This window comes from Pogoniulus pusillus, chromosome 5 (genome assembly GCF_015220805.1).
Source record: "Pogoniulus pusillus isolate bPogPus1 chromosome 5, bPogPus1.pri, whole genome shotgun sequence".
In the NCBI taxonomy this organism is placed as follows: domain Eukaryota; kingdom Metazoa; phylum Chordata; class Aves; order Piciformes; family Lybiidae; genus Pogoniulus; species Pogoniulus pusillus.
This window is the reverse complement of record NC_087268.1, coordinates 54,545-66,744: the sequence shown is the minus strand read 5'-3', so window position 1 is coordinate 66,744 and position 12,200 is coordinate 54,545. Positions and strand designations below refer to the sequence as shown.

General features: G+C 50.3%; 1 protein-coding gene across 7 annotated transcripts in view; it reads right to left on the bottom strand.

The window, feature by feature from the left end:
- The window catches only part of SIDT1 (SID1 transmembrane family member 1), a 52,011-nt gene that overhangs the window by 26,582 nt on the left and 13,229 nt on the right, over positions 1-12,200 (bottom strand). For 4 of the 7 annotated variants that reach the window (XR_010302281.1, XR_010302280.1, XM_064142951.1 and 1 more), the window contains exons 2-9: positions 10,627-10,748; positions 9,249-9,419; positions 9,063-9,108; positions 5,191-5,292; positions 3,577-3,660; positions 2,462-2,555; positions 1,255-1,326; positions 810-903 (exon numbers count right to left, since the gene is read on the bottom strand). Coding sequence is in view for 5 of the 7 variants with exons in the window: in XM_064142951.1 (XP_063999021.1) it covers positions 810-903; positions 1,255-1,326; positions 2,462-2,555; positions 3,577-3,660; positions 5,191-5,292; positions 9,063-9,108; positions 9,249-9,419; positions 10,627-10,748 (785 nt within the window). In the remaining 2 variants the exon portion in view is untranslated. Of the gene's footprint in view, positions 1-809; positions 904-1,254; positions 1,327-2,461; positions 2,556-3,576; positions 3,661-5,190; positions 5,293-7,183; positions 7,609-9,062; positions 9,109-9,248; positions 9,420-10,626; positions 10,749-12,200 lie in introns of those variants that run through there. The other 3 variants (XM_064142953.1, XM_064142955.1, XM_064142954.1) reach the window with 3 other exon arrangements.

Below are 12,200 nucleotides of genomic sequence, written 5' to 3'. Positions count from 1 at the left end.
AGAGGGACTCGGGGATGCTGCTGGACCAGAAGCTCAACAGGCGCCAGCAGTGTGCACTTGCAGCCCAGAAAGCCAAACAGAGCCTGGGCTGCAGCAGCAGAAGTGTTGCCAGCAGGTGGAGGGGGGTGATTCTCCTCTATTCTGCTCTACTGAGACCCCACCTGTAGTACTGCATCCAGCTCTGGAGCTCTCATTGCAAGAGGGCTGTGGAGATGCTGGAGTGTGTCCAGAGCAGGGCCAGGAGGATGCTCAGAGGGCTGCAGCAGCTCTGCTGTGAGCACAGCCTGAAAGAGTTGGGGCTGTGCAGGCTGGAGCAGAGAAGGCTCCCAGGTGACCTTCTTGTGGCCTTCCAGCATCTGCAGGGGCTACAAAAAAGCTGGGGAGGGACTTCTGAGGCTGTCAGGGAGTGACAGGACTGGGGGGAAGGGAGCAAAGCTGGAGGTGGGGAGAGTGAGAGTGGCTGTGAGGAGGAAGTTGTTGAGCAGGAGAGTGGTGAGAGGCTGGAGTGGGTTGCCCAGGGAGGTGGTTGAGGCCCCATGGCTGGAGGTGTTTAAGGCCAGGCTGGCTGAGGCTGCTCTAGGGTAGGGTGTCCCTGGGCATGGCAGGGGGCTGTGTTGCCTTCCAACCCTGACTGATTCTATGAAAGGTTTTCTGGTTGGTGGTCAGTAGATGTGTACCAAGTAATCAGAGACTTCTTTGGCTGCTCTGGTCAGTGCTTGCCACCACACTTGCCCCAGATGTAGCGCAGAGGGGCACATCTCTGAGGATGATGAGAAACAGGGATAGCCCTGTAAAACCCCTGAACTCACCTGATGTAGTGCACACAAGCAACAACCATCGAGCCCAGGTAGAAGGAAAGGAAACTCAGGAAGCTAAAGAACATGGCCTGGACATACACAGACTCTGAGGAAAGAAAGCATCAGTCATCTCAGAGAGCAAGGACAGCTCCTCTCAGACCCAGCACTTCTGTCTTGCTTTTGCTAATACAATCTGGTGGCAACACCCAGCCCCAAACAGCCCTTAAAAACTCATCTGCTTTCTTCAAGATGTATTGGCAGAACCTGGTGCAAGGTCTCCCCCCATTTCTTCACCCCCAGTGCTAGCCTGGAGGGGACAAGGGTTCCAGCTGGTTTTGACTTCTTTGCTGGTGCATTCTGCACCATCCCAGAGGGCTTCCAGCCCACCCACCCCCTGCTGTGCTAAACTGCCAAGTTCCCCTGTAAAGTTGCATTGTTCTGCCCCCAAACCACTGACTTTTGATTGAAGGCACAATTGTCACTTGAAGGTTCTTCGTCCGCTGCAGGTTCCAGGTGCGATTGACATTCCCTGTGAGACGCAACATGCACAGCAAGTACAAAAGCAATCAAACATGAATGACCTTCGGCCCTGCTCTTACCTCCCTGCACTTGCACAAACACTTAGAGCCTGGCTCTTCACTATAGTCTGTCTAGGCCTTTCTTAGACTTGTTCACGTACAGCCTATCCACAACCTGGTTTTCAGACTAGAAATCCCTAGGGGCTTGAGATTTCCACACATTGATTAAGTCTGAATGCCTGAATCCCAACAGCATCCCACTTTCTATTCATCTAGCCTCCAAAAGGCAGTTTCTCTCACTACATATACCAGCACTCCACTTGTGCCTTTGGCCAGAGCTCTGCTGGCAAAACACTTCTGTGCAGAGTGCCATGCTAGCAAGTCGCTGTGTTTCACAAGGGGTCAGCATACCCTGCTAGTAGAGCTCTACTGATAGCTTCAGAATGAGAGAAAGACACCCAAAAGATAATGATTTTTTTTAGAGGGGAAATTCGGGAGTTGGGGCATGGGAAGCCCAGCATATCTCTGTTGGTTGCAGCCCTGCTTCTTCTACAGGCAGGAAGACATCCAGCTTTGAGGACAGGAATGTCTCTGCTCCAGGTACAGCTACAGCATGAGTGATGGAAGCTCTGCATTTACCCCTGCTCCTGAAGCGTTTGCTGGCTGGCAAGAGCACTATGAACAATGCTCTTGTCAAATTGTTCTCCCCAAAGTATTATTTTTCTCCCATTCTCCCAAGTCCAGGGCTGCCATAAATCCCAAGACAGCAGTAGGAGATGCTACCCACAGGAACTGCTATCTGGGCGCCATGCCAGCAGAAGGAGAATATGGCAGCAATGGGGAGAAGAGCCTGAACTAAACCACCAACCAAAGTGCTGTAAACAGCACTACCTGGATGTCTTCAGCATCTACCAAGACACCAATGCCCCTCCCAAAAAGCCCATAACCTCAGGAAGCCAAGTGCTGTACTAGCCAGCCACCTCCTAGATCAGTGAAAGGCTTTTAACCTACCTGACAACATCAAGTTGATACTTCATTCTCTTACAGCTCCCTGCATAAGATGATACCACGCTATCCCACAGGAAGATCTGCTGCTGCTCCATCTCCCAGACACAGCAACCAAACCCACATCTCAGCACAACTCACCATGAATGGAAGAAGGCACAGAGCCACCACAGGCGTAATCCTCTGGCTTGATGACAAAGACGACAAAGAACTGCTCGCCTGGGAAATCCTTCCTCTATGGAAGGATGGAAGAAGAGAAAAATCCATGAGGTATGAAGAAGCCTCTCCCTCTAGAGGCAGTGCTTCAAAGGACAGAGAGCAGGTTTCAGTTAGGTATTAGACTCAGGTCTGCCTGTTCTGGACAGAGCTGGGCTTCTGATGATGCTCCGCTCATCCTTGCTGACAACAAGCTGAGTTCAACACTAAGTAGCACAAGGTTATGCCAAGGTTCCAAGGTTATGCCAAGAGACCACTCTGATCTAGAATCTCAGTACCTAAGATGCAAAAGACCTACCTACGCAAAGAAACAGTTCTAGTAAAGGAAACATTGCTTCTCCATTTATAAAACCATAGAACCATTTTGGTTAGAAAAGACCTTTCACCAAGTCCAACCATTGCCTACGTCTATCAAACCTGCTGCTAAACCACGTCCCTCAGCACCACAGCGCTGTGCATTCTAAACACCTCCGGGGATGCAGATTCAGCCACTACCCTGGGGAGGCCACTTCCTTGTCTCCTATGACTTGTCTTTAGGGAGAAGAGACCCACCCTCACCTCACTACGACCTCCTTTCAGGTAGTTTTAGAGTTAGAAGGTCTCCCCTCAGCCTCATTTTCGCTAGACTAAACAATCCCAGTACTCTCAGATGCTCCTCAGAAGACCTGTTCTGTAGACCTTTCTCCAGCTTTGTTGCCCTTCTCTATACATGCTCCTGGACCTCAACGTCCTTCTTGTACTGAGGGCCCCCAAACAACCCAGTACTCAAGGTGTGGCCACATCACTGCTGAGCACAGAGGCTGATTCAATAAAAACAAAGGCTCACAGCCTTATGTGCTGGTTTGAGGTCCTAACCCATCACACCTTCCAGAATCATCAAAACATACAAGAAGCCACAGAACAAAATCAAACAAACAAATGAAAACCCAAAACAAAAACCAAAATACAAATACCATACAAACAACAACAGAAACAAAAAAAAGAAGACTCACCAACCAACCAAAAGCCCAAAAGCACTGTGACAAAAACGAGCATCTTACCTGCACTGTTATGGCTGCCTGCTTGGTCATAGATTGGTAAACGCCATCAAACTCCACGTTGTGGTCCAGATCATACACTGGGCACTAAACCAGACAACTAAGGGTTAAACCAGGAACAAAATTCTATCACATTTCTAAGGGAGACTGTAGTGGTTTGGGAATTACCCCAGCTCCCTCAGCTGCTCCTCTCTCTGGGAAGAACTCCCTCCTAACATCCAGTCTAGACCTCCCCTAGCACAACTTGAGACTGTGTCCCCTTGTTCTGTTGTTGGCTGCCTGGCAGAAGAGCCCAACCCCACCTGGCTAGAGCCTCCCTTCAGGTAGTTGTAGCCAGCAATGAGCTCTGCCCTGAGCCTCCTCTGCTGCAGGCTGCACACCCCCAGCTCCCTCAGCCTCTCCTCACAGGGCTGTGCTCCAGGCCCCTCACCAGCTTCATCGACCTTCTCTGGGCACATTCCAGTACCTCAGCATCTCTCTTGAACTGAGGTGTGCAGAACTGGACACAGTACTCAAGGTGTGGCCTGACCAATGCTGAGTACAGGGGCAGAATAACTTCCCTTGTCCTACTGGCCACACAGCTCCTGATTCCATTGACTCTCCTGGCTACCTGGGCCCACTGCTGGCTCCTGTTCAGTTGGCTGTCTACCAGCATCTCCAGGTCCCTTTCTGCCTGGCTGTTCTCCATCCACACTGTCCTCAAAATGGTCTGCAGTTTAGTTCCAGAAGAGGATTCAACCAAACTGATCACTCCATTCCCACAGGGCAGTGCACACCCTCAGCTGAACACTGGCTGTGTCATGCTTTGCGGTCTGTTGTGCTTGTCCTCATCTCATTCTTTCCCACTGCTCTTACTACCCAGTAGGGTGAAAAAATGTCTATCAGTCTTTCCTATTCTAACATAGGGATGGGGGCAGTTTAATACCTCAGGTATTAAAGGTGAGTGCCAGGACTTCAGATCCAACAGCCAAGGCACCTTGCACCTCTGCCATGATCTTGCTGCTCCCCACAGTGCAGTTCCCTGCATCACTGGGGGCAGTGGGAAAGGAGGATAAATGTGGAGCTATTTTCCCAGCTGCAAGCAAAAGCCAACTTGCAATGGCAGGGAACAGATGTTCTCCCCTTCCGAGAAAAGGGGATCAGTAATTGCTTGGAGTGGAAATCAAATGTAAAGGAAGAAAGACCTCATGTCTGAAAACCAGAAGTTTCCCATGCTGCCCTGAGCCAGAGGAGAGCCAAGGGAATGACCCTGTCCCTTCCTTCAGCCACCAGCACGCCAGCCAACACCACTCCATGGACAGACAGACTTGTGCCACAAGGTAACAGGGTGTTAAACCTCACGAGGGGAGCATAACAAACACCTTGTGGACAGGCTGGTGAACAGCTTCTTCACCTATCTGCCACAACACCACCTGTGCGAGCCGCTTGTACTCAGCACCTTCAACTTTGCCTCCTCCCCACAGCATTCTCGCTCTTCTTTCAGGTGTTCCCTTTACCACCACTGCACTGGAATGAAGCACTTCCTAAGGCTGTTCTCTCTCTACAAGGGCACAGACCCCCTCACAGCAGGACACAAAGCTTCAGCAGGCAGCTCCTCACCCTTCTCTGCAGACTTACCACAATATCCTGGACGGAGACAACCGAGCATGGGTAGACTGCATCAGACACCACTTTAATAATGACTGAATCGACATCCTGAGGAAACTTGTACAGAAAATACTGCAGAGAGAGCAGAGTGCTGAGAGTTACAGTCCAGAAATTAGCCCTGCAGTTAGTTTCAGAGCCTCCCTAAGGTACCTCCAACAGTCCAAGCTGGGCTTTCGGGCTGCATGTGGAAGGCTCTCACAAAAAATTGGATTTCAAACACCAGGAACTTACACTACAGAAAAACAGATCAAATACAGACAGACAACTCTTCCCCCTTGCACAGCACACTTGTCAGGCACAGACATCTTCAGCTGGTGAATCACAAGCAAGATACAGCATAATTTCTGCTCCCCTTAAGCTTTTTTCCACCTGATCAAGCTAAAGTGATTTCATTTTAATATCCTGCTCTATTTTATATTGCTATGAGCAGTTTCCAGATCTTTTCACACTGCTGGCTGCACTTGATATAAGGATGTATCATGAAGTTTATCTCATATGGGTTGCTTCAAGGACAGGCCATGAAAAGTATTAGGTGAGATGGCCGAAACTGTTTAAAATGTGGTATTAGTTAGAGGATTTAGGTTTCTGGGGTTTTCTTGGCTTTGAGGACAAAGGCTAATGGTTTGGGGTTTTTTCTCCTCTCACTTCAGCTTTGCAAATAATTCAGCTCCAGCTCTGAACAAAATGTTGGGTGAGCCTAACACCTGCCAATACACCTGCTCTTCCTCTGGGAGCAAGGAGTAGTATTTCTTGCACCTCTATGTTTTGGGCAGGTGCGCAGGACAGTTTGCAAAGTTTTTTTTTCAGATTTGGGTGAAAGTATGCTCCAAGAAATGTCATCACTTGCTTATTTTCCAGTAATATTTGATATATTTTACCAGCCAGTTGCTGGAGAAGTAGGGTTTCTGTGCCTGCCTGTGCTAGTTTGAAGCTAGAATATTTTAGTGAGAGGAATGAGACGCCAGGCTGTGAAAAGGAAGCAGTGGTGATGGCTGCTGCACTCATAGGCCTGCTGAGATGGGTAAGAACAAGAACACAAACACAGATAACAGAGCTGCTCTCTGGCTCTGGCTGCCTCCCTTCTCTCCCTAACCTGCCATCTGTGTAACTAATCCCTCTGCTTCCTAACCCCCCTGGCTGATTCTCCAAACTCACCTTGAATTAAGGCAAAGTCTGGGGTGTCAGAGGGGTGGGAAGGAGGTGGCAGGGTGGTTGGGAGCCCCTGCTGGGGACTCTGGTTTCTGGGAGGGCTGCTGTGTTTCTGTATCACTTTTTCACTTGTCTGTGTCTGTCTCTAGCTGCACAGATTGTAAACACCTGCTTGGGTACTGTACTAAGCTGTACATAGAAAGCTCCACTCTGATTTCCAGCTCTGCTGAGTCTGGTCTGGGGGATTTTCTTACGTGTGGGGTGGCAGGGAACACCCAAACCATCACACTGCCCCAGCAGGCAGGCTTGTTGCTAAGACTCCCATGGTCCTACTTAAAACCCAGATCCCAAGAGCTCACCTCAGTCACAGCTGGTGGCAAGGAGTTGATGGGCACCTCATTCCATCTCAGAAGGGACACAAGGCTGAGGACTGCCACCTGACACTTTTCTTCCTTCATTCTTGTCACCAGACAGCCACTGCTGTCACTCTGGAAGCTGCCTCAGCTCCTGCTGCAAAACTGTAACCTGAGACATTCCCAGCTAGGGAGCTCCCTTTAAGTGCTAAACCTCAGCGTTGAGCAAAGGCCAACTGCTTCCTATTTCCCTTCTCCTGCCCCTTTCCAGGGAGTAGGACTCTCAAGTGGAGGGCAGGGATAAGCACAAAAAAACCCAAACCAAACCACAACACACCTTTCTCCAAGTTTGCCCATTTCTACTAAAGCATGACATTCCAGTTCCACCGTCCAAGCAGAGTCCCTGCCCTGCTGAGAGAGAGCAGGCTTGGACCGCGAGTCCATCCAAACAGAAAACTCACCAAGCTGGTTTCTTCAGCAGAGCACAATTTATCTCCACCAAGCAAGGACACAGGCAGTCTGAGCTCCTTGCTTGTGCAGGCTCACTACCCTTGGAAACTTCAGATCCTTGAGGGCACTTCTATGATTTTCTTTTTAGGCCACACTTCACAGGCTCACAGGATGTTAGGGGTTGGAAGGGACCCAAGGAGATCATTGTCTCCAACTCCCTCCCCGAGCAGGACAATCCTATCTAACACAGAGCACAGAGGAACACATCCAGACAGGCCTGGAAAGGCTCCACAGAAGGAGACCCCACAGAAGGAGACTTATAACAGAATACAGAACTAAACCAAAGGGACATTGAGAGTTACAGCTCTCTGCTACGCAGACTGAGTGGCATCAACACACTCAGGCAACACTCCTGGCCGACATAAGCATATCTAATTTCTCCTTCTGGACAACTCCTCCATCAGACAACCAGGAACAGAACAAGGGGACACAATCTCAAGTTGTGCCAGGGCAGGTCTAGGCTGGATGTTAGGAGGAAGTTGTTGGCAGAGAGAGTGATTGGCATTGGAATGGGCTGCCCAGGGAGGTGGTGGAGCCACTGTCCTGGGAGGTGTTCAAGAGAAGACTGGATGAGGCACTTGGTGCCATGGTCTGGTTGACTGGCTAGGGCTGGGGGATAGGTTCGGCTGGATGATCTTGTAGGTCTCTTCCAACCTGGTTGATTCTGTGATTCAGTTGTTACATTTGTCTATTGCCAGTCTCAGGGCTATTCCAACATCCATCTATATTCTGAATTGCCTTTTTCACCTCCTCCCCCTGCAGACTGCCTAATATTTTGATTTACAAAAATCTCAGCATTATATCAATTAAGAAGCAGTCACAGAATCACAGAATCAAACAGGTTGGAAGAGAGCTCCAAGTTCAGCCAGCCCAACCTAGCACCCAGCCCTGCCCAATCAACCAGACCATGGCACTAAGTGCCCCAGCCAGGCTTGGCTTCAACACCTCCAGGGACAGAGACTCCACCACCTCCCTGGGCAGCCCATTCCAATGCCAATCACTCTCTCTGCCAGCAACTTCCTCCTAACATCCAGCCTAGACCTCCCCTGGCACAGCTTGAGACTTTGTCCCCGTGTTCTGTTTCTGCTTGCCTGGCAGCAGAGCCCAACCCCACCTGGCTACAGCCTCCCTGCAGGCAGCTGCAGGCAGCAATGAGCTCTGCCCTGAGCCTCCTCTGCTGCAGGCTGCACACCTCCAGCTCCCTCAGCCTCTCCTCACAGGGCTGTGCTCCAGGCCCCTCACAGCTTTGTTGCCCTTCTCTGGACACCTTCCAGCACCTCAATATCTCTCTTGAATGGAGGAGCCCAGAACTGGACACAGAACTCCAGGGGTGGCCTGAGCAGTGCTGAGCACAGGGGCAGAAGAACCTCCCTTGTCCTGCTGCCTACACTGCTGCTGAGCCAGCCCAGGATGCCATTGGCTGTGCTGCCCACCTGGGCACACTGCTGCCTCAGCTTCAGCTACTCTCTACCAGCACCCCCACATCCCTCTCTGCCTGGCTGCTCTCAGCCACTCTGTCTCCAGCCTGCTTGGGTTTGTTGTGGCCAAAGTGCTGAACCCTGCACTTGGCCTTGTTCAGTCTCATCCCACTGGCCTCTGCCCACCCATCCAGCCTGTCATTTCCTGAGCTGCAGACATATTTTCTGTGGTCAAGTGTTTTGTTGAATTAAGTGCCTATAGAGGGGCTGAGGTACTGCTATCTCTCCACTCTACCCACAGAAAAATCAAGAGTAAGGAAGTTTCCCTGCCTAGTCATTATAAAGTTTTTGCCATATCTAAGTAAAGCTCACATCAACCACACAATTAACACCCCAGAGGATTCCTCCTTACCTGGGGCTGGGAAGGGCTGGCAGTGAAGTTAAAGGCTTTGCTGGTCCTAGAAAAGAAATGTCAGAAAATGTTTGGGCTTTTCCCCTCCTGGGAAGGAGAAAGGAGGGAAGAGTAGACAGGTGGACTGAATCTCTATATAGCAGATACACCAATAAATTATATTTGTACTCTCACATCTCAGCTTACTTAAGTTGGAAGTTCTCAAGCCTTGTGACTAGGAGCTCATAGGCAATGTTAAATGGTGCCATGGAGGCGACGTCCACGAATATGATCTGGTCGGAGGGTCCTGTCTCCGGTGCTGGCTCAGAGGGACAAAGGGTCCGACTCACTTCTTGGTAATTGTAGCTCCTCTGATAGCTATACCAGCCAGGGGAAGGAGGGGAAATTGGACAGTTAAAAAGTTGTTTTGTAGTTCCAAGAGTAACATTTTTTTTTTCACTTCTTCTGCTTGCATAACTGAAATGCTGATCACAGAATCAGTCAGAGTCAGAAGAGACCACAAGGATCATCTAATTCCAACCCCCCTGCTATGGGCAGGGACACCATACCCTAGAGCAGGCTGCCCACAGCCTAATCTGAAAGTCCTAAACCATTTAGTCTTTTATTCAGAGCTCAACCTCCACCTCTGTTGCCTCTTGTGGTCTGCATAAGGGACTGGGCATCCTCAGCATTTCACTTCCCTTGAGGCTGCCTGTGCCATCTGCAGATCCAGTACATCTGCCATTTGCTGGAGGCAGAGGGAAGCAATGACAACCCAGAGTAGCTGCTGCTGTAACCACTTCCTGCATCAACCAATGCACTGCACCAGGAAAGACACTGCCCAGACCCATAAGTTCAGTCACAGGATGAAGCCTCACATCTCAGATGGCCTAAGGTGCCTGCAGAGCCTCAGTACTTGCAGCCTAACTAGCTAAGGCTGTTGAGGATACAAAAGAGCAACACTTTCAGAAACAAGACACTCACAAAAAACAACCCTCCCCTAGAACAGACCCAGGGTGGGAAACAGAAGAGAGCCTCTGTTCCTCAAATGCACTGTAACCTAGCAGTCAGAGTGCTCTTTCAAGAGCTTGTTCACACCCTACTTGCATGCACAATAAGCACCCACAGAAACGACAGCAGTGCCATTTGGCAGATTCACAACCGTAGTGACACAGGCAGATCTCCAGCAGACAAGCCTCCTGGTAATCTGTGCACACATCTGAGAAGCTACGAGACAAGAGCATGCTGTCAAGTAAGAGATTACCTACCAAATCCTGGCCTTCCAGCTGACACTGAGCCAAGTGTCACTGCCTGTGTCACCAAGACAGCAACTGTACCAAATGGCACTGCTGTCATTTCCACAGCTGCTTGTGGTGCATGCAAGCAGGGTTTGAACAAGCTCCTGAAAACGCACCTTAGCTGCTGGGTCACAGCTCGGCTGGGGAATAAAGGCTCTCCTGTCCACTGGGTGTCGCGTTCAAGCCCTGCACCCCACAGGGGTAGCAAGATCTAGCACGTGAGAAAAGCTGGCGACAAATGCAGCTGACAGCCAGGAGTGCTACAAGGAGAAGACTCCAGAACTTACAGGCCTCGAAAAATCAGTGGGACCTGCCATGAGAGCACACCCTTCTGCTGGCGAACCACGAACAGCACGGGGTACTGCAGGCTCTCCGAGCTGCTGTTCACAGACACACGCACTGCAGCTACCTGTGGGAGGAGAGAGCACGGAGAGGTGTCAGATGCAGGCAACAGCCAACCAAATAAGAATCATGGAATACTTCAGGTTGGAATGGACCTTAGAGAATGTCTACTTCAAATCCTCTGCTGTGGGCTTGGGTACTTCCTCCTAGACCCGGGTGCTGAAGGTCCAATCTAACTGGGGCTTTTAATACTTTTGGGACTGGAGCTTCCATGACTTCTCTGGATGGCCTGTTCCAGTGCCTCACCAGACTCATGGTGGAGAATTTCTTCCTAATGTCAAATCTAAATCGATCATAGAATCAACCAGGTTGGAAGAGAGCTCCAAGCTCAGCCAGCCCAACCTAGCACCCAGCCCTGGCCAGTCAACCAGACCATGGCACTAAGTGCCTCAGTCAGGCTTGGCTTCAACACCTCCAGGGACAGTGACTCCACCACCTCCCTGGGCAGCCCATTCCAATGCCAATCACTCTCTCTGCCAACAACTTCCTCCTAACATCTTCCAGTTTGAAGCCATTACCCCTCATCCTATCAATATATGCCTTTGTTGAAAGTCCCTCTCCAGCTACTCAGGAGACACACTTCAAATACAGGAAGGCTGCTGTAAGAAGCCCTCTCTTTTCCAGGACGAACAATCCCATCTCTCTCTCTCCCAGCCTGTCTTAACAGGAGAAGCATACTAGCTCTCAGATCTTACTCATGGCCTCTGGACACTTTCACGTCCTTCTTGTCATAGGGGCTCTAGAGCTGGATAAAGTACTCCAGGCAGGGTCTTACAAGAGCAGAGAGAGGGGCTGAATCGCCTCCTCCCTTGAAGTGCTGCCCACACTTCTTTTGATGCAGTCCAGGATATGGGTGGCCTCTGGGCTGCAAGTACACATTGCCAGCTCATATCAGGCTTCTCATCAAACACCACTCCCAAGTCCTTCTCCTCAGGATTGCTCCCTACCCATCTATATCTCTTTCGTCTGTACCTTCCGAACTCAGATCCTTGCCTCCTGCAGATACCCGTGGGTCTGCTGGAAGTCAGACAGTTCAGGATGGATCTTGGTAAACAACCTCATGTACCCAATGCTCCCACGGGTCCTTCAGCAGGCAGGTCCCACACCAGTGTCTGTTGGCAATTACCATACTGTTGCTCTTTGAACTTTGGGGTTGAAGCAAAGTTAGGACTGTTTCAGAAAATTCTGCTCCTCATGTTCCTTCTCATTGCCAAGCCTCTGCCATGTGCATCTCTCTTCACAGAATCACAGAATTTCTTCGATTGGCAAAGCCCTTCAAGCTCATGGAGTCCAATCATGAGTTCCACACTGACAAGTCCTTGACTGAACCAAGTCCCTCAGCACAACATCTCATCACTGTGAATGGCTGTGGTTGGAAAGCACCACCAGCATCAGCCAGTCCAACCTTCATCCCAGCATCCTTCAGCACCAGACCACAGCCTCCAGCATCACATCCACT